This window comes from Eubalaena glacialis, chromosome 2 (genome assembly GCF_028564815.1).
Source record: "Eubalaena glacialis isolate mEubGla1 chromosome 2, mEubGla1.1.hap2.+ XY, whole genome shotgun sequence".
Lineage (NCBI taxonomy): Eukaryota > Metazoa > Chordata > Mammalia > Artiodactyla > Balaenidae > Eubalaena > Eubalaena glacialis.
This window is the reverse complement of record NC_083717.1, coordinates 64546480-64567696: the sequence shown is the minus strand read 5'-3', so window position 1 is coordinate 64567696 and position 21217 is coordinate 64546480. Positions and strand designations below refer to the sequence as shown.

The 21217-nt window shown below is 35.6% G+C and overlaps 1 protein-coding gene across 9 annotated transcripts in view; it reads right to left on the bottom strand.

Annotated features, from left to right (window-relative positions):
* MYO9A (myosin IXA) overlaps positions 1–21217 on the bottom strand; it is a 279267-nt gene that overhangs the window by 191536 nt on the left and 66514 nt on the right. For 8 of the 9 annotated variants that reach the window (XM_061180112.1, XM_061180113.1, XM_061180111.1 and 5 more), the window contains 4 exons: positions 15120–15219; positions 13550–13606; positions 7472–7569; positions 5075–5201 (listed from right to left, as the gene is read on the bottom strand). In XM_061180112.1, coding sequence (XP_061036095.1) covers positions 5075–5201; positions 7472–7569; positions 13550–13606; positions 15120–15219 — 382 coding nt within the window. The remainder of the gene's footprint in view (positions 1–5074; positions 5202–7471; positions 7570–13549; positions 13607–15119; positions 15220–21217) is intronic. The other variant, XM_061180116.1, reaches the window with a different exon arrangement.

The following is a 21217-nucleotide window of genomic DNA, read 5'->3' as shown; positions in this document are numbered from 1 at the left end:
TTTCAAGTACACAGGCATTTATCATGCTGTTTTCCACATATATTGTATGCTGAAAACATTTCATAATTTAACAGAAAAAAAGAAGAAAATATATTAAAATAGAAATCAATACATAATAAGTAAATAAGAAATGAAAGACAAATCTCACATATCAAAAGAGAAAATTAAGAAACACAAATAGAAAGCTAATACCATAGAAAAAAAAATTTTAAACATCAACAAAATATTTACAAAGAATGCAAAAGTAATAAGTTTTAAACATTTAATCAACAAATTATTTCCTAGAACAACATAAATTATCAAAATTAATTCAAGCCAGATTTGAAAATTCTGAGAAATCAGTCAACACAAAACTAACTGGAAGAACATCAAATACAATTGGTCACAGGGTTGATTTTGTTCAAATTTTTAAGGAACATATATTATTCTCTGCTAACGATTCCTCTTTTAAATGCAGAAAAAAAAATTTAAAGAATGAAAAACCACCCAATTCATTTTAAGGAGCTGATTTAATGCTGACACTAAAACCTGACAATGGTCATACACAGATCTACACACATATACACAATCACACAAAACACACTAATCTTGCTTGTATTTGATAAACATCCAAAAATAATTACTGAATTCATATTTTAACCAGCTACCTCTATAATTTTCTGAATAGTCTTAATCATGCATATATGACTTTAAATTTTTTAAATAAACTTTATTGAGGGAATTCCCTGGCAGCCCAGTGGTTAGGACTCGGCACTTTCACTGCCGGGGCCAAGGTATGACCCCTGGTCGGGGACTAAGATCCTGCAAGGTGTGTGTTGAGGCCAATAAATAAATAAATAAATAAATAAACAAACTTTATTAATACAAAATATTAATAATTAGCAATGGGCTCAATATCCAATCTTCAATGTTTCTCATATTCACCTAACTGAGAAACTGATATGTATATTAAAAATTCATTCTTTAATATTGTTTCAATAGATGTTAAATATACTCAAAACACATAAATCTACTAAAAATTGAATAATTTATGGTAATGATGATGGTTCTAATATTTCACAACGAAAACATGCTCCACAATTAAATACAACTAATCTACTGGAGCTTGTTCGCTTTTAATAATTTCACAAGCATCTATCCCAGATAGGATTTAGTACACAGAAGATGCAAAGCGTTCACTACTGTCTGAGGTAACTACAAAAAATAATTGGAAAAAATAAATAAAATTAAACCATTATTTGTTCTTAAAAGCTAAATCTATATTTATTATTGAATTGAATCACTTTGGGAAGGAGGGAAATTAAATTAAACATTTACTAAAGAGTTTACATTTTAATTAAACCAGTTATTGTGCCTATCTTTCAATCTTATTTCAATGAAAGCCTTAAGGTTCCTATTATCATTATCAATGTTAATCTATTAGAGAAAATCATATTTAAAAATAAGATCTAACTATGGGAATTCCCTGGCAGTCCAGTGGTTAGGACTCTGCACTCTCACTGCCAAGGGCCCAGGTTTGATCCCCAGTCGGGGAACTAATATCCCACAAGCCGCGCGGCCAAAAAAAAATTTTAAATAAAAAAAAATAATAATAATAAATAAAAATAAGATCTAACTATAGGCAGGATACCCTGGTAGGTCTTCTCAGACCTTCTCTAGCTCGTTGACTTTGAAGATTATCTTCTTTCTACTTACTAAACCTCCATTCCTAGAACCAGTCCAAACTATATATAACAAGAAGGAATTTGAGAAGCTTGAGTTCAAAAGTGAGATTTGCTATCAAATCACATTTAGTTGTTACTCTAACTTTGACACTGGTAAGTCTAATTCTCAGAAATGGATTTCTCCTTTTTTTACCAATACCTCTTTAAATTGCCTGAATTCCTCTTACTAGTCTCTCACCAAAAAAAGGAATACTGCACTAGGACCAGAAGCCTTGGTACTTGCTGAATGCCTGAACTTATAAGAAAGACCACTAGCCACAATACCAAATGTTTGACTAAAACATCACCTGAAATGCCTGCCTGAAATGCCATCTGTTTTCTGACCCTCACGACCTTCAAAATTACAGCTTTCAGATACCACACTCCACACCCTGGAACTTCCTTCCAATGAGTGAATCTAGTTCCAATTCAAGGTACTCCCTCCTGACCCTTCTTCCAGGCTAACTCATTCCATTAAAGTTAATAAGCAACAGCAAGGCATGTACAAAATAATAAACACTGTAAGGTTAGATCAATAAGAGGCATCCATTGCTCTCAAAGAACATTGCCGCCACCTTATAATGGACACAAACTGGTAAACAATTAACTTTATGCTACAAAGCCAATACTGAACTATGCTAAGGAGAAGCAAATGTTCTATGCTGATAGAGTCAGTTTAGACCCTTTAATATGGTTAAGTCCCATGAAGTAGTATATGAACCAAGATTTGAAAGATAAGTGATATTTTAACAGAAAAAAAGGTTATTCATAGTTGCAAAAAACTGGAAATGATCAACGTGCTCTTCAACAGATGAATGGATAAACCAACTGTGGTATAATACATCCACACCATGGAATATTACCCAGCAATAATGAGAAATGAGCTATCAAGCCAGGAAAAGCCACAGATGAATCTTAAATGTATACTGCTAAGTGAAACAAATCAGTCTGAAAAGGCTACATACTATATGTCTCTAATTATGTTATATTCTGGAAAAGGCAAACCTACAGAGCTAGTAAAAAGATCAGTAGTTTGCTGGGATGGATTGAATAGGTGAAGCACAGGGAATTTTTTGGGCTGTGAAACTATTTTGTATGATAATGTAGTGGAGGATACACGACATTATGCATCTGTCACAACCCAAATAGCAAAAAGAGTGAATCTTAATGTATACAAATTTTTAGAAAATTATTTAAGATGTTGTAGGAATCTTAGGAAAAGAATACAGACCATGACATGAAAACTGTATGACAAATATATGGAACAACCTCAGTGAAGGGGGTGGGAGAAAAAGGTGCTGACCTAAGTAATTCTGGAAATAAATGGAGTCTGTAAAACTAGGGGTAACATGACTCCATAAAGTCATTTCCCACAGGGATATGGGTTAAAAATTCTAACACTGCTTTACAGGTATACTGGAATTGAATACCTAAATGAATGGCAGATTGATGGGAGACAGCTTCCTCACTGTTAGAGTGTGAGTTTACAGATAAGCAAGGGGAGAAGGCTAGAATGATACATGTGCTAATGGATCAGTTAGAAACAACAGTATAATCTCATTTATCTTTTTTTTTAATTTTTATTTTTTTACTGAAGTATAGTTGACTTACAATGTTTCAGGTGTACACCAAAGTGATTCAGTTTTATTTATATATATACACAATATATATAAATATGTATTCTTTTTCAGATTCTTTTCCATTGCAGGTTATTATAAGATACTGAATACAGTTCCCTGTGCTATGCAGTAGGTCCTTGTTGTTTATCTATTTTATATATAGCAGTATATATCGGTTAATCCCAAATTCCTAATTTATCCCTCCCTCCCACTTTCCCTTTTGGTAACCATAAATTTGTTTTCTATGTCTGTGAGTCTATTTCTGTTTGTAAATAAGTTCATTTGTATCGCATTTTTAGATTCCACATATAAGTGATATCTTACAATATTTGTCTTTCTCTGTTTGACTTACTTCACTAAGTATAATAATCTCAAGGTACATCCACGTTGCTGCAAATGGCATTATTTCATTCTTTTTTATGGCTGAGTGGTATCCCATTTTGTGTGTATGTATGTGTATGTGTGTGTGTGTGTATATATACACACACACCACATCTTTACCCATTCATCTGTCAATGGACATTTATGTTGCTTCCATGTCTTGGCTATTGTAAATAGTGCTGCTATGAACATTGGGGTGCATGTGTCTTTTCGAGTTAGAGTTTTCACTGGATACATGCCCAGCAGTGGGATTGCTGGATCATATTATAGCTCTGTTTTTATTTTAGTTTTTTAAGGAACCTCCATACTGTTCTCCATCGCAGCTGCACCAATTTACATTCCCACCAACAGTACAAGAGGGTTCCCTTTTCTCCACACCCTGTCCAGCATTTACTATTTGTAGACTTTTTGATGACAGCCATTCTGACTGATATGAGATGATACCTCATTGTGGTTTTGATTTGCATTTCTCTAATAATAGCAACGTTGAGCATCTTTTCATGTGCCTGTTGGCCATCTGTATGTCTTCTCTGGAGAAATATCTATTTAGGTCTTCTGCCCATTTTTTGATTGGGTTGTTTTGTCTTTTTGATATTGAGCTGTATGAACTGCTTGCATATTCTGGAAATTAATCCCTCATCAATTACATTGTTTGGAAATATTTTCTCCCATTCTGTAGGTTGTCTTTTCACTTTGTTTATGGTTTCCCTTGCTGTGCAGATCATGTTTATCTTTATATAGATATAGATGGTTACATAAAAATATTTGTAGATATGTGAATATACTCAGGGGAGTATACACACATATATTTCCTTTCAGAGGAGAGGGCCTACAAAAATCATATCCCTTTTAAGATGAGTAGTTAGCTCAGAAAACATGAGAAATCATCACTCCAGGAAGAAAGAATAAGGTAATAATAAGGACCCTGATGTGGGAAGAAACGTCATAGGAGATGAAGACCTTTGGCTCCCATTCAGCCATGAAGAAAGAAAAAGCAGTACCCTTTTCTCCACCCATCCAGATACCCCATCTTCAAATAAAATAATCTAACCAACATCCTACTATGAGAGGAAATCTCAAATATAGAAGGAGAAAAATTACAAAGGCCTAGGACATGATACAGTATAGAGTGAAATACTCATCCTATTCAGCAAATTGAGGAATCATGGATATCTGGGGCAAAGGGAGGCAGGGGAGAAAACCCAAATCTTCTAAAGATTCTGGCACACACAACAGCAAAAATTCCAACTTTTGGAGTAACACTATTAATAAAAAGTATTAACCCATTTATACCTACAAAATAGTTACACAAAATAAAAACTGTAAAGTTACCCAGTATTTGAAATGACAACTGAGAATGTAATCACTTACTTCTAATAATTCTGAGACAACAGGCAGAACTTCAGGATTACATATATCTATGGAGTCATCCCGGTATGTCTTCTTTTTATAACAGATATTACCCAAATGTAGTATTGCTGAGAGAAGAGAGAAAATCCTGTGAAAATAAAACCATAAATTACAGCTTGCTTATGTGCATTCTCTAAGCTTATTTCATTCCAAAATTCTAATCAAGCAAATTAACCAGTACAAAGCATTTAGTCTTCAGAAAAATAAGAAATATGAGGATAATAATAACTATAATAACTAAAATTTATTGAGTGTTCACTATGTCGGGCACTGTGCAAAGCGCTTTACATAACCCTTTCAGAATTATATCACCTGTCAGATATAGCTATTTGAAGGGGACTTCTTACTATTGTCTGAATCTGCTGTAGTGTTTCAAAAGTCCATGGACTTTCTAAATGCTTTTCATCCTGCCTGGAATGTCCTTTCCCTACACTGTCTATTTCAGATCTACTGAATCAGAATCTTTAAAAGAAAGGTCTTAGAATCTGTATTTTAACAAAGTAACCTAGGTGATTTTTTATTATTAGTTATATTTTTAAAATGCTTTCCTACGTCATATTATACTGTCCATCATATTATAAATGCTTTTTAAAAAACAGTATGAGGCCACTGGGGTATATTATCTAATATCAGGCCCTTAATGTGAAACATCTACATCTGGACTGTCCTTCCCTCCTGTCTCAGAAGAACACATACCCGTCCTCCAGCCACCAACTAATCCCTTCACTTGTGCTATACATCTCATGAACTCAGTTTACTCTGGAACATTATTATACCTATTTTCTATATCTCGCCTGAACCTGACAAGAACTTTCTATCAAAATAATCTCACTTCAAAAAAATAAAAAATAAAAAAATAATAAAAAAAAAAAAACTCACTTCTCTTTTACTTTAAACAACCTATCCTAGATCCCACATCTTCTTCACTTCACAAACAAGCTTACTGAAATGTTAACTTACACTCCTTGCCTTCACTTTGTCATTCCCTATTTGCTAACACATTCTGGCATCTGCCTCCCAGTAAAATGTCTCATAGAAGTTACCAAGAACCTCCATGTAACTTAGAAAAATATATTATGTCCTTAATTTACATGATATCTCAAAGGCATTTAACACAGTTGAATACTCCATCTAAAAGCCCTTCCTAGAAATCTATATATACACACATCTTTGTGCCTTCTCCAGTTATTTCCTCAGAATAAATCTGTTCTACTTATGAAATTTTAACTATGTGTCTTCCTAAAATTAGGAAGCATTTTAAATAAAACAAAGATATTGCCTTAGGAACCTAATAGCTGTACTTTCAGAGGTCCTGAAGCAACATCTAATTCATAGGTGTAATTTTTCAAATAATTTAAAATTTTTAAATGATTGAGTCATTAACATGACTCAAACAAAATACAAGTCAATTCTGAAGGAATATTTCATAAAAACATTCTGAGTTAGAGAGGAAACTCAGTATCAACTAAAATATAAAAACTACTGAAAGCCAAAAACATAAAAAAACAAACTTATGAGCCATTTTTTAAAAAACTATTTTTAGTAGTAGTTTATATAGTTGCACATTACACTATTTCAGAATTTTGGATTCAATAATCAGCACAATAATGTTTCTCACACACAAATATGTGATGCATAGTCTCCAGCAATAATAAATGTCTTATAAACAACTGAATATACTATAATTCAATATTAAAAGATTTATAAATATGAATTAAGAATCCCTGCTCTCAAAAAGCTTATAAGGTTAAGGTTATTTGCATCTTTAAAGTAGTTTGTTTTATTTTAAATATAATTGACTTCTTTATTTTAAGCATAATTTACTCCATCCTTATCTCAACCTTTTTACAGTTCTATTTTGTTTATATTTACAATGAAAAAAATACATTTAGCACAATACTACAGACATAAATTTACAGTTGAAATACATAGAAAATTATGTTATACTGAAAGGTATGCATGTCTTAATAAGATTAAAGATCAATGATATAGAAAACAAGGAGTTATAAAATAGTGTTACAAAGCAACGGTTTTTAGGTAAGGTACATGGAGAGGTTTGGGGGGCACCATGAAACCTTGCAATAATATGCAAATGTTTATGTATTACATTTTACAGGAAGAAGAGCTCCAACTTTCAACAGACTCTCAAAGACTTATGACAAAAGAAAGCAATTCAAAACAAGTCTTTTAGAAAAATAAATTTTCTAATTCTAAGTAACGTTTAAGATGGAACTGGATCAGGCACTCGATCAGGAATATCAGAAAATTGTTTCAAAGGATCAAAGAAGAGGAATTTTTGAAACACACATCATGATTTATTCTCTACCGAGGGTATAAGAATACAATAAATAAACTCACTGTCTTCGTGTCTTGGGAAGAAATCCTACCATTTCCATGGCTAGTTGTAAGCGTTCAAAGTCATGCCTCAAATCTTCCCCCTCCACTGTGAAGCAATCCTGTTTTTTTAAGAAAAAAGGGGGAGAAAAATCAAGACTACCTATTGAAAAGTAATCTAAGGCACATGGAAATATTGTAATTTTAGATAAATATACCTTTTATAAAAATTAGAGCTGGTGAAATATTTAGACATTGCCAAATTCATTAGCCCTCTTATCTCACTACAAGTATGCACACTAAACACATACCTACCAAAATACCAGTAGGTTATCTTTTCTCCCTCTTTCACAATCACCCAAGCAAGGATCTCAAAAGTAACTTAAGAGCTAGCAATATGTATAAAATGTTCTGATACAAAGTTTGATTTTGAGTGGTTCTGAAGAGTCTTGGAGATCCAAAGCATTTAAGAGAGCTCAATTCCACAAACAAATGTTATTTATTCAACAAATATTTATTAAGTGTCTACCCATATGCAAGGTGAACTAGATCCTGGGACACAAAAATAAATTTTAGAACAGGCAACAATTTAGTTGAGAAGTGGAGACTAGACTTTTATAATACAAAGATGTTTATATTATATCAATATTAGATATAAATATATTCCTAATGAATAATATAAACAACATGGTAATCAGTCAGCAAAATAAAAAAGTATATGTGAAAGTATAAAAACCTGCAAAGAACCCACATGATATGAGTCAGTAAAAATAGTTATGGACTACCAAATAAAAAAATACTACTCTTCTAGAGCAAATCTTGCATTTCACTTCCCCCAAAAGTCAAACGGTAACACTGTACACATAATCTAAATCTTTAAAACAATAAATAAGTCTTTAAATCCCTTTACTATATGTTCTCACAGTCCCTTACACTTAACATTTTCAAAAACCTCCTCACATGTATTTACTCTTTTAATGCCTATCTTCCTATGAAATACTGTATAAAATACTCAATGAACACATGAACTATTATTTGTCTCATTTACTGCAGATCTCCAATATCAAGTCAGTGCCAAGAAGAAAGTGGGAAATTATTGAAGTAGATATACAATGAATGATTTATTTAACTGAATGAGACATTCCTTTTTGAGAAGTAAACAAAGTGCTCATTTATTTTTTAAAAAGTATTTATCAAGTATCTACCATGTACAACTTGCTTTAGGCATTGTAAAAATGAGTTAATGAATATATATGTAAATAATAAAATTTAAAATTAAATATTAAGTCTTAGAATGCTATTAAAAATATCTTCATTCTCTATGGAAAGGTATACATAGATAGTTTAAATTTTTAAATTCACTTCAAGAAACGTTCTTTCTGAGAACCCATGTACTTAATTTTCTGAGTATAAAATTCTGGGGGGCTTCCCTGGTGGCACAGTGGTTAAGAATCTGCCTGCCAATGCAGGGGACACGGGTTCGAGCCCTGGTCTGGGAAGATCCCACATGCCATGGAGCAACTAAGCCCGTGCGCCACAACTACTGAGCCTGTGCTCTAGAGCCCGTGAGCCACAACTACTGAGCCTGTGTTCCACAACTACTGAAGCCCACGTGCTTAGATCCCGTGTTCCACAGCAAGAGAAGCCACCTCAATGAGAAGCCCACGCACCGCAACGAAGAGTAGCCCCTGCTCGCCACAACTAGAGAAAGCCGCGCACATCAACGAAGACCCAACACAACCAAAAAATAAATAAATAAATAATAAATTTTAAAAAAAAATTTTGGTAAGCAATTTTAAGACATATTTCTACAGACATGCCAACATCCTACCTACTAAAAAATTTTAAGTTAACACATTTTTCTTTTACCTATAGTAAAGCTTTTTAAAAGCTCTTGCTTTTCTTCCCCCCAAAACCACAAATAGCTCACTCATTTTATGATTTAGTAAAAAGTTTTCTATAATAAATCAGTGGGGAAAAAGAGAACTATGCTTCCACTTGTGTAAACTCAATGATACAGTAATGATTCTCATAACTGACGGCTGTTCTTATCTACCCCAAGAATGAATAAAACAATGTGTATAAAATATTGAGAACATAAATTGAATAAAGAACTAAAATATAAATACATTTATACTTGCTGTTATCTATAATCAAATTGTTCTTCGGAAATACAAAATGGTCTCAGGGAAGACCAAAATCATAATTAACGTTTAAATGCTTGTACTTAATGTGTATTTCCCTGATGACAATGGTATTAGAAAAACTAAGGATGGACTAACCTACCAGACCAGCAATATCTTTATCTTAATCTGAGTTCCTATGGAAGCAGACCTTGAGACAAAGATTCAGTACAAGTACTAGCGGAATGTAGGGAAGGCAATGTAGCCTAAATAGGGTACAATATTAAAGTATTAAGTATTAAATATTTAATATTTAATATTTAATATTAAAGTATACAATATTAAAGTGTTAAATATTAAAGCTACCACAGTGGGTAACTGGACTTTAATCCCAAAGTAATCTCTGGGAAACAGTATAAAAAATAGACAGGTGAAGGAGCTGGAACACTTATATACCACCTCCCATGAGTTACTGGTTGAGGACTTCTGGAGATAAGCTGTTAACTCCTAGGAACTTCTAGAGGGTCATGCAAAAGCACAAGGCATTCCAAGGTTCTGAGAAAAGCCTTCAAGCACCAAGATACAAATACTGGCTGTTGGAGGTCATTTAGAAAACAATGAAACGGTAAGGGTCAAAGAATAAGGCAGCGAACTAACCAACAACTGTTAGGACCCTTTCCACTGAAAGAAAATAATTGATTCCTCTTGTCAAACTTAGCTCAGGCTCTAGTCTTACTTGATAACATGCCACTGCACACTCCCCACAAACACACCAAAATGTTCTTTCATGCTATCAGCCTTTTTTCCCTTTGTATGAGATGATGAGAATGCTTTCTCATTTATAAGTACCTACAATAAGCCTGGCATGTAGTAAACATTTATGAGGGAGAGAAAGTGAAGAGCAGAGTCAAATTACACATTTTTCTCCTACGCTGTATATATTTCTTAGAATGGTGCTTATAAAAATCATACTTTTTTATAGCTACCAGTTGATAATATAGGACATAAATAGGAATAATTGACTTTGAGAATCAGTAAAGATGCTGAAGATCATTTAAGAAAAAAGAATATAAAGAACATAGCCTGACCTGAATCCCAATTACACTATTAACTTGCTTCATCACCGTGGGGGAAGTCACTTAAATTCTGAGCCACTGTTGCTTCTGGTGTGAAAGGTAATCATACTAACTACAACCAGGGGTTTTATAATGATCAAACATAATATGGATGTTAAAGTGGTTTTTAAATGGAAAAATATATGCAAAGGAAGTTATGCAGCATGCAGAGACCTTCATATTGGACTGGCATAAAGCCAAAAAGACAGTATTTAAGGGAGTGACCACAAATTTATAAACTGTTGGACAGTGAATAGCAGTAAGAGTGCTATGCTGTAGAAATACTTAAAATAGGGAGAATGGAAACATTATGAATTCAAAGATTCCTGCCCAAGTTGCATCAGGATTCCTGCAGAAGGTCTACCTCACGGGAAAATGGGAGGCCAGGTACTATACAAATGGTTGGGTTCCTATAAAGGCAGTAATGACCTGGATGGAAGCTTGGCCTCACTGAGAGATGAGTTCTAATCCTCTGCAGCATGGTGGAATGTCAATATCCTGAGACCTGTTCTGGCAATTCTCACTAAACTCGCCTGATAGTTGGACCCTAAAATCATTCAAAGCTTAGTTCAGAAAAATTTAAAAATTAGGTGACACTAACTGTTTACATTGAAGTTATTCAGAACCGGCTTTAGGTAAAACTGTTTGAATAGATTATTACCATTTAAAGAAGGGAAATTAGCATTTACTAAATATCTTCTACATATCAGTCATTATGAGAGTCACTTACCATTTATAATCTCTAAATCCTCAAAACACAAGGAATTAATTATGCATATGTATATTTAATTGTACGTACATTTATAGGGAAGAAAATAGACTCAGAGGTTAAATAAGTCACCTAAATAACAGGGATAGCCAAACCAAAATCTATCCAGTCCTAAATCCTCTGCTATCTCCCATGAAACACTAGTTGCTTGAGCTTGTATTAACAGGATAACCCTTAAAAGGAATTAAATCACCATACAATGGGCAACAACAGGTCCCTTGTCAAAAGCAATTTTCTCACCATAGCTCCTCTTGGGATCATTTATACAATTCCAAATAATGTATGTTAAAAAATACAACACAAATTGCAGAACCCTCCTTAATCCTCTCTTCGTATAATGCTAGTCACATAAGTTCTAATAACTCAGAGTGAAACAAGTTTAGTTTGCCCCCAAATATACTATGAGGAGGAGCTAAGAGGAAAGAATAAAACAAAAGATCCTCAAATAGACTGCTTGTTTGCATTAATTACCTTGTGGAAAAAAAGCAACAGAAATTAATCAAAGTTCTAATTACAATAGATTTGAAAACGTAATAAATGGGAGGGTAGTGATGAAAGTAATGCTAAGGGAGTAGGAGAGTATGGTTACAAAGTTCTTCTAAGAGGAAAAGATGGAGAGTGATGTTTTCAGTGGTGGCAGCGATGGGGGAAACATTTACTGTGCGCTTACACAGTATTAAGCAATCTATCAAACTCTTTAGATGCACTAATTTAATACTCATGAAAGTTAAAGACCATTATTATTCCCTTAAATAGGTGATGGAAACAAAAGAATAAGTGACCTGCTTGGGTTCTCAAAACTAGTAAGTAGATGGAGCCAGTATTCAAGTCAGGTCTATCTACTTCAGAGCCCAAAAATTCTTAAGCATTACTTAGACTGTCTAAACAATAGCAGACCAGTTCACAATTTCACTATAAGCTCTGTAAAGGCAATCAAGTCTTATATTCACCATATGAGTTTCCCAGTCTCCTACCTACTTCCCAATGAGGCACACACAGTCACTTGGTGTACTAGACAAAAGATGGAAGCTTCTCAAGAGTGACAAAACAGCATAAAATTTTTCTATTAAAAGTTATCAGTATCTATAAATTTAAGTGTCTAAAATTTATTTTCCAAAATATTAAATCTGAAACTGCAAATTACTTGATTTATTATGAAATGGTAATGCAATTAAACTGAAGGAAAAAATTAATGTTATAATTACTAATCCTTCTCAACTCTGATAGCTTTGCAATTAGAGGAGTTTGTAATCGCATGCAGTTAGAATTAAAGTGATGGTTATTTAAAGCAAGGAATAAGACATGTTATGTTTCCAGGAGGAATAGTTAATAAATTAGTTCATTAGTTAATGAATATAGATGAGTGCATGTTTTCAGCCTCTCACATCTGACCTAATTGCAAACTGAAGTAAAGGAAAAAGACTTTTTGTTTTCTTTTTACAATTACAAACTTGTTCTTACAAAATATAACAAATAAAGCTAAATTTACCTACTCATTTAATATTACATCATATATGCCCTTAAATCATTCTCAATTTAAAACATAAAATAATCTTATTTATAGGAATTTCAATTCTTAATTTTTGGAAAATTACATAAAGGCTATAGCCTCTCTTGCTATTAAAAAAAAAGTATGCATTCATTATGTGAAAAGACTGTTAACTGACATATAAAACAGGAAGGATGTAACTTTTTAAAATAAACAATAAATATTACTCATAATATGTGGGTAACTAAACTACTGAAAAAGAATTGAAACAAACAAATCTCAACGAAAAAAATCCTATAGTTCATAAGGATCCATAACAATGCTGAAATCAGGAATGCAATCAATTTATTATTGGTCAAAATAAATACTGAATACAGTCTAAACAGCCAAAAAAATCCCAAAATGGTAAATTGACTGGTTTTTAATCAATAAACCATACACATACAAATAAATCAATTCAAATAAATTAAACATTGATTTATCTTCTTTCTTAGATTCTTTGTTTATATTTTAGCTGATTTTCTTCCTAAGTCACAAGACAGATGCAAATGAGCAAGGTGAGGGTCCTTTAACAGGAACACAGAATATTTAGGCACTTGTACTGACCGGCTCAGAGTCATAGCAATAATCATCCCAGCTCTGTCTGAGGGGTTTCTTTGTTATCTGAAAGTAAGGCAGATTAGTTAGGTAGAAGTAATGATTATTACACTTCTCTAATCACCTCTTAGATGTAGTGTTCACGTAGCACAGCTGTTACCAAAGAAAGTTATTTTGTATAGCAGCACAAAACAAGAAACAACTAAGTAAACATTCAGATTCTGGGAGATCATATATTATCATAACCAATCCATACTTGCTATTATTCAGTTACTCTGAAATACAGTAACTGCTGAGTCCCATAGTCTCTGAATACTGACCTTATGACAAGAATATGTATGGTATGGACACTGATTACAAAAAAAATCTGGAAGAGATGCAATAAACTCTGGATTTCTCTAATACTAACAACTATCAGCTCATTTATGGGCAATTACTACTTTTTAAAAAGGAAAATATTTAATCACCCATATATAAGGCAAATAGTTTAAACAGGAAGGGAAAGGAAAAAACTCAGAAGCTAAATGAATGATTTTTTTAATATACTTAAATTCAATATAGTAAAAATGCCTAGTGTCATACTGGGAAGTGATATATAACATAATTTTGAAATTCTCAATATAGCAATACAGAGTTATATTAGCTCATATAAATATGTAGTTTCAAAATTAGGAAATATCAGTTATACAGCATGCTCTATATCTTGCAAAAAGTCTGAGATGTTACTTTCATAACCCTGAATACATACTACAATCTCTGAGCCACATCAAAGTGTCAATTTCCTTACAAAACCCTCATAAGAATTTTTTAAATAACCCAAAAGGAATTTCTTTCCATAGACATTACATCTTGCCTCAAACAAAAAAACGAGGGGAGACAATCTGTTATTTAAATGATCTACTGTCAGACCAATTCCATTATTACTAGTTCTAGAATTTTTGTTAATATGAGGAATAAAACTGGAGAAACCAATGCAATGAAAAGTTGTGAGAATTACTACTTATTATGGAAGTTTAGGGGTGAATTTTGAGTTACAAGGTAAGTTACAAATTCTCTAAGTCATTTCCTTTAGTGAATTTTCATACTGAATGTTTAACAGGATAATCACTGAGTTATAAAAATAATCATACTCTAAGTCAGTATCATAATATCATGCAAAGAGGTATATGTATTAGACTTCAAACATGCAAATAAAGTTTCAGTAATCCTTTGACAAGGGCAAGCATGAATCATTAGTAACATTTAATATGCTGTGGTCTGTAAAAGGTAAATCACTTTGGAAAGAGTAAAGCATTTTTCTAAATTGGAAGTATCTATAAACAGTTTATTATTCTCTTAAGGAGTCTCACAAAAAGCAAAAGGTACACATATAACTAATCTTTTCCAATTCATATAAGAGTAATAATTTTTAAATTTGAGAACTGCATCACATAGATTTTTAAATTACATATATGAAAATGCTAGTTAATATCCACTACCAACCAGGTTTCAGAAACAAAGTACTAGGAAAAAAAACTTTTCTCAAGAGCTAAAATTTAATAATGCCCTACATTGCAAAATGCTTTTCATGAACTCTCACCTGATTGAGATAATGATATTCTTCCGGTTGTTTAAGATGGAATGCTAATCTCTCTTCTTCACTTGCTCCTGCCAGGAGGTAATAAAATACATGATAGTTCCTGTTGGAAACAAAGAAGTATGGCTTTATAATGAACACGGTCTAATGGTTATTATTCAACAAGGAAAAAAAAAAAAAGAAAAAGAAAACATTAATTAGTAAACTGCTTCAGCTTTGCTTCATTTTTTTAATACAAAGGTGATAAATTCAATATTTAAGTACTACAGGGGAATTCAAGTGGCAGTCAAGTGGTTAGGACTCAGAGCTTTCACTGCCGTGGCCCAGGTTCAATCCCTGGTCGGGGAACTAAGATGCAGCAAGCCGCGCAGTGTGGCCCAAATAAAAAATAAGTACTACAAAATAAAATAATGTTTTGTATGCTGAATACAAAAGAGAAAGGTGAAGGCAGCAATACAGTAAACTTGAGACCTCTAAAAATTCTCTCCACAGAACCAATTAGAAAACTGGCAAATTTGTCAGAATCAACTCTAGAAATTAACCAAAAGAAAACAGCAATCCAGACAGTGTTTACACAAGAAAAACAGCTGAACCTCAGTAAAAACAGAAGCTTGATGGCCTTTTAACTTGCCCTATTCCACCTCCTGCTTACCAGATCCATGGTAGCTTTCAATACCAACAGCTTACAACTGAGGTGGACACCCGAAGCCTGGCAGCCTCCAAAAGAGGGCAGAACGGGGTTGGGGCTCATTCACAGTCTCATTCCCTGAGAAATATGATTATCTGATCTGTCTGGTAGTTCCTTGGAAGGGGCCATTTTCAAAACTATCCTTATTTGACCTGACTCAGAGTTAGCCCAGTACAAAAATCTTTGCCCCAGAGACATTTGTAGGAAACAATTATAGGCAATTTTTGAACATATCAGCTTCCTGCAGCGATGAATAAATGTTGGGGCACACAGTAGGCTAACCAAAAAACTTAAAGGGAAAAGGCGGGAAATGAGACATCCACAGAGGCTTTGAAAAGCCCCAATACGTTCCTGGGAATCTAAAAGGCCGTGTGCATGCATAAGGCTGTGCCCATGCCCAGGGTTGCATGTCCACTCAGCAAAGACAAGAGGAGATACTAACCTCTCACCTATCACTAACCCGGAAGGTCTGCACAAAGAGGAAGTAAAGGCTAAGGCAGAATTACAAAATGCCTACCTAGGTGTTAAACGTCATGGCCCAACACCCATAGAGAGCCCTGAGGCAAAGTCTGGGAGACTTGCTGTTTCCAACCATTTAAGGAACACTCTGCTCAATCATTAAAGCTAACCAAGCAGATACTTCAATGGCTACACTTGACAAAGAATACTTTTCAAAGACTTCAAATTAGCTCAGAAAATTCACAAAACAAACAGCAGGAACAAAAGTAACAACCACAAACCCTGGAAGGGGAGGAACTCATTTCTAGAGCTGCCACATGATTATTTTAAATGTCCAATTATTACTTAAAACGTCCAATTTTCAACAAAAATTTACAAGTCACGCAAAGAAATCAGAAAGTATAGCACATACAGGCTTCCCTGGTGGCGCAGTGGTTAGGCATCCACCTGCCAATGCAGGGGACACGGGTTCAAACCCTGGGCCGGAAAGATCCCACATACCGCGGAGCAACTAAGCCCCTGCGCCACAACTACTGAGCCTGCACTCTAGAGCCCACGAGCCACAACTACTGATGCCTGCGTGCCAAAACTACTGAAGCCTGGGCGCCTAGAGCCCATGCTCCACAACAAGAGAAGCCACTGCAATGAGAAGCCCGCGCACCGCAACCAAGAGTAGCCCCCGCTGGCCGCAACTAGAGAAAGCCCACACGCAGCAACGAGGACCCAATGCAGCCAGAAATAAATAAATAAATAAATTTATTTAAAACAAACAAACAAACAAACAAACAAAGTATTTCACATACAAAGGAGAAAAAACATTCAATAATTACTGTTCCTGGGGAGGTCCTGACATTAGACTTACTAGATAAGGCTTTTAATCAGCTGTTTTAAATACATTCAAAGAACTGAAGGAAACCATGTTTAAAGAACTAAAGTATGAGAATGCTGTCTCATCAAATAGAAGCTCTCAATAAGTATACAGAACTTATAAAAATAATCAAAAAAGAAATTTCGGAGTTGAAAAGTATAATAACTAAAATGAAAAACTCTCTAGAGGAGCTCAAAAGCAGATTTGCAAGCAGAAGAAGGAATCAGTGGACTTGAAGAAAGGTCAGTTAAGGCTAGTTAGTCTGAGGAAGAGAAAGAACCATGAATGAAGAAAAATTATCAATCTCAGAGATCTGTGGGACACTATTAAGCAGACACCAACACATGCACAATATAGAACACCAAAATATGCACAATGGGAGCCCCAAAAAGAGAAGAAAACAGCAGAAAGAATATTTGAAAAACATGATCAGAAACTCCCCAAATTTGATGAAAAATATTAATCTGTACATCCAAGAAACTCAATGAACTCCAGGAGGGAAAAACTCAAAGAGATCCACACCTAGACAAATTAAAACTGTTGAAAGACAACGACAAAATTTTCAAAGCACCATGAGAGAAATGCCTCATCAAGGGATCATAATAAAAGATTACCACCTGATTTCTCATCAGGAACCATGGAAAGGAAACAGATTCAAAGTACTAAAAGAAAAAAAAAATCAAGAATTCTATATTCAGCAAAACTATCCTTCAAAAATAAAGGAGAAATTAGGATATTCCCAGATAAACAAAAATTAATATACTTCATAGCTAACAGATGGGCTCCATAAAAAATGATAAAGGGAGTTTTTCTGGCTGAAATGAAAGGAAACTAGATGAGATTCAATTAAGCATTAAGAAATAAATAGCAGAGAGGACCTTCAAGATGGCGGAGCAGTAAGATGTGGAGATCACCTTCCTCCACACAAATACATCAAAAATACATCTACATGTGGAACAACTCCTACAGAACACCTACTGAATGCTGGCAGAAGACCTCAGACTTCCCAAAAGGCAAGAAACCCCCCCCACGTACCTGGGTAGGGCAAAAGAAAAAAGAAAAAACAGAGACAAAAGAATAGGGATGGGACCTGTGCCTCTGGGAGGGAGCCATGAAGGAGGAAACGTTTCCACACACGAGGAAGCCCCTTCACTGGTGGAAACAGGGGGTGGGGAAGGGGAAGCTTCGGAGCCAAGGAGGAGAGCACAGCAATAGGGGTGCAGAGGGCAAAGCGGAGAGATTCCCGCACAGAGGATCGGTGCTGACCAGCACTCACCAGCCTGAGAGGCTTGTCTGCTCACTCACCAGGGCGGGTGGGGGCTGGGAGCTGAGGCTCGGGCTTCGGAGGTCAGATGCCAGGGAGAGGACTGGGGTTGCCTGCGTGAACACAGCCTGAAGGGGGCTAGTGTGCCACAGCTAGCCGGGAGGGAGTTCGGGAAAAACTCTGGACCTGCCTAAGAGGCGAGAGACCATTGTTTCGGGGTGTGAGAGGAGAGGGGATTAAGAGCACCGCTTAAAGGAGCTCCAGAGACAGGCGCGAGCCGTGGCTATCAGCGCCGACCCCAGAGACGGGCATGAAATGCTAAGGCTGCTGCTGCAGCTACCAAGAAGCCTGTGTGCAAGTTCAGGTCACTATCCACACCTCCCCTCCCGGGAGCCTGTGCAGCCCACCACTGCCAGGGTCCTGTGATCCAAGGACAACTTATCCAGAAGAACATACAGCATGCCTCAGGCTGTTGCAACATCACGCCGGCCTCTGCCACCTCAAGCTCACCCAACATTCCGTACCCCTCCCTCCCCCCGGCCTGAGTGAGTCACAGCCTCCTAATCAGTCGCTACTTTAACTGCTCCTCATCTGGATGAAGAACAGACATCAGAGGGCAACCTACATTCAGAGGCAGGGACAAATCCAAAGCTGAACCCCAGGAGCTATGCGAACAAAGAGAAAGGGAAATTTCTCCATGCAGCCTCAGGAGCAGCAGATTCAATCTCCACAATCAACCTGATGTACCCTGCATCTGTGGAATACCTGAAGAGACAACGAATCATCCCAAAATTGAGGCGGTGGACTTTGGAAGCAACTGTAGACCAGGGGTTTGCTGTACACAACTGACTAGTTTCTGATTTATATGTTTATCTTAGTTTAGCTTTTAGCGCTTGTTATCATTGGTGGATTTGTTTACTGGTTTGGTTGCTCTCTGCTTTTCTTTTTGTTACTATTTTAATTTTATTTTAATAATTTTTTTAAATGTTTTTATTTTAATAACTTTATTTTTATTTTTTCTTTCTTTCTTTTCTTTTCTCCCTTTTCTTCTGAGCCGTGTGGTTGACGGGGTCTTGGTGCTCCGGCTGGGTGTCAGGCCTGAGCCTCTGAGGTGGGAGAGCCAAGTTCCGAGTTCAGGACATTGGTCCACCAGAGACCTCCCAGCTCCACATAATATCAATCGGTGAGACCTCTCCCAGAGATCTCCGTCTCAATGCTAAGACCCAGCTCCACTCAACGACCAGCAAGCTACAGTGCTGGACACCCCATGCCAAACAACTAGCAAGATAGGAACACAACCCCACCCATTAGCAAAGAGGCTGCCTAAAATCATAATGAGTTCACAGACACCCCAAAACACACCACCGGATGTGGCCCTGCCCACCAGAAAGACAAAATTCAGCTCCAGCCACCAGGACACGGGCACCAGTCCCCTCTACCAGGAAGTCTACACAAGCCACTGAACCAACCTTACCCAGTGGGGGCAGACACCAAAAACAATGGGAACTACGAACCTGCAGCCTGTGAAAAGGAGACCCCAAATACAGTAAGTAAAGCAAAATGAGAAGACAGAGAAATATGCAGCAGATGAAGGAGCAAGGTAAAAACCCACCAGACCAAACAAATGAAGAGAAAATAGGCAGTCTACCAGAAAAAGAATTCAGAGTAATGATAGTACAGATGATCCAAAATCTTGGAAATAGAACGGAGAAAATATAAGAAACGTTGAACAAGGACCTAGAAGAACTAAAGAACAAACAAACAATGAAGAACAACACAAAAAATGAAATTAAAAATTCTCTAGAAGGAATCAATAGCAGAATAACTGAGGCAGAAGAACAGATAAGTGACCTGGAAGATAAAATAGTGGAAATAACTACTGCAGAGCAGAATAAACAAAAAAGAATGAAAAGAATTGAGGACAGGCTCAGAGACCTCTGGAACAACATTAAACGCACCAACATTCGAATTACAGGGGTCCCAGAAGAAGAAGAGAAAAAGAAAGGGACTGAGAAAATATCTGAAGAGATTATAGTTCAAAACTTCCATAATACGGGAAAGGAAATAGTCAATCAAGTCCAGGAAGCACAGAGAGTCCCATATAGGATAAATCCAAGGAGAAAGACGCCAAAACACATATTAATCACACTATCAAAACTTAAATAGAAAGAAAAATTATTAAAAGCGGCAAGGGAAAAGCAACAGATAACATACAAGGGAATCCCCATAAGGTTAACAGCTGATCTTTCAGCAGAAACTCTGCAAGCCAGAAGGGAGTGGCAGGACACATTTAAAGTAATGAAAGGGAAAAACCTACAACCAAGATTACTCTACCCAGCAAGGATCTCATTCAGATTTGATGGAGAAATTTAAACCTTTACAGACAAGCAAAAGCTAAGAGAATTCAGCACCACCAAACCAGCTTTACAACAAATGCTAAAGGAACTTCTCTAGGCAGGAAACACAAGAGAAGGAAAAGACCTACAATAATAAATCCAAAACAATTAAGAAAATGGTAATAGGAACATACATATCGATAACTACCCTAAATGTAAATGGATTAAATGGTCCAACCAAAAGACATACACTGGCTGAATGGATACAAAAACAAGACCCGTATATATGCTGTCTACAAGAGACCCACTTCAGACCTAGAGACACATACAGACTGAAAGTGAGGGGATGGAAAAAGATATTCCATGCAAATGGAAATCAAAAGAAAGCTGGAGTAGTAATTCTTATATCAGACAAAATAGACTTTAAAGTAAAGACTATTACAAGAGACAAAGAAGGCACTACATAATGATCAACGGATCAATCCA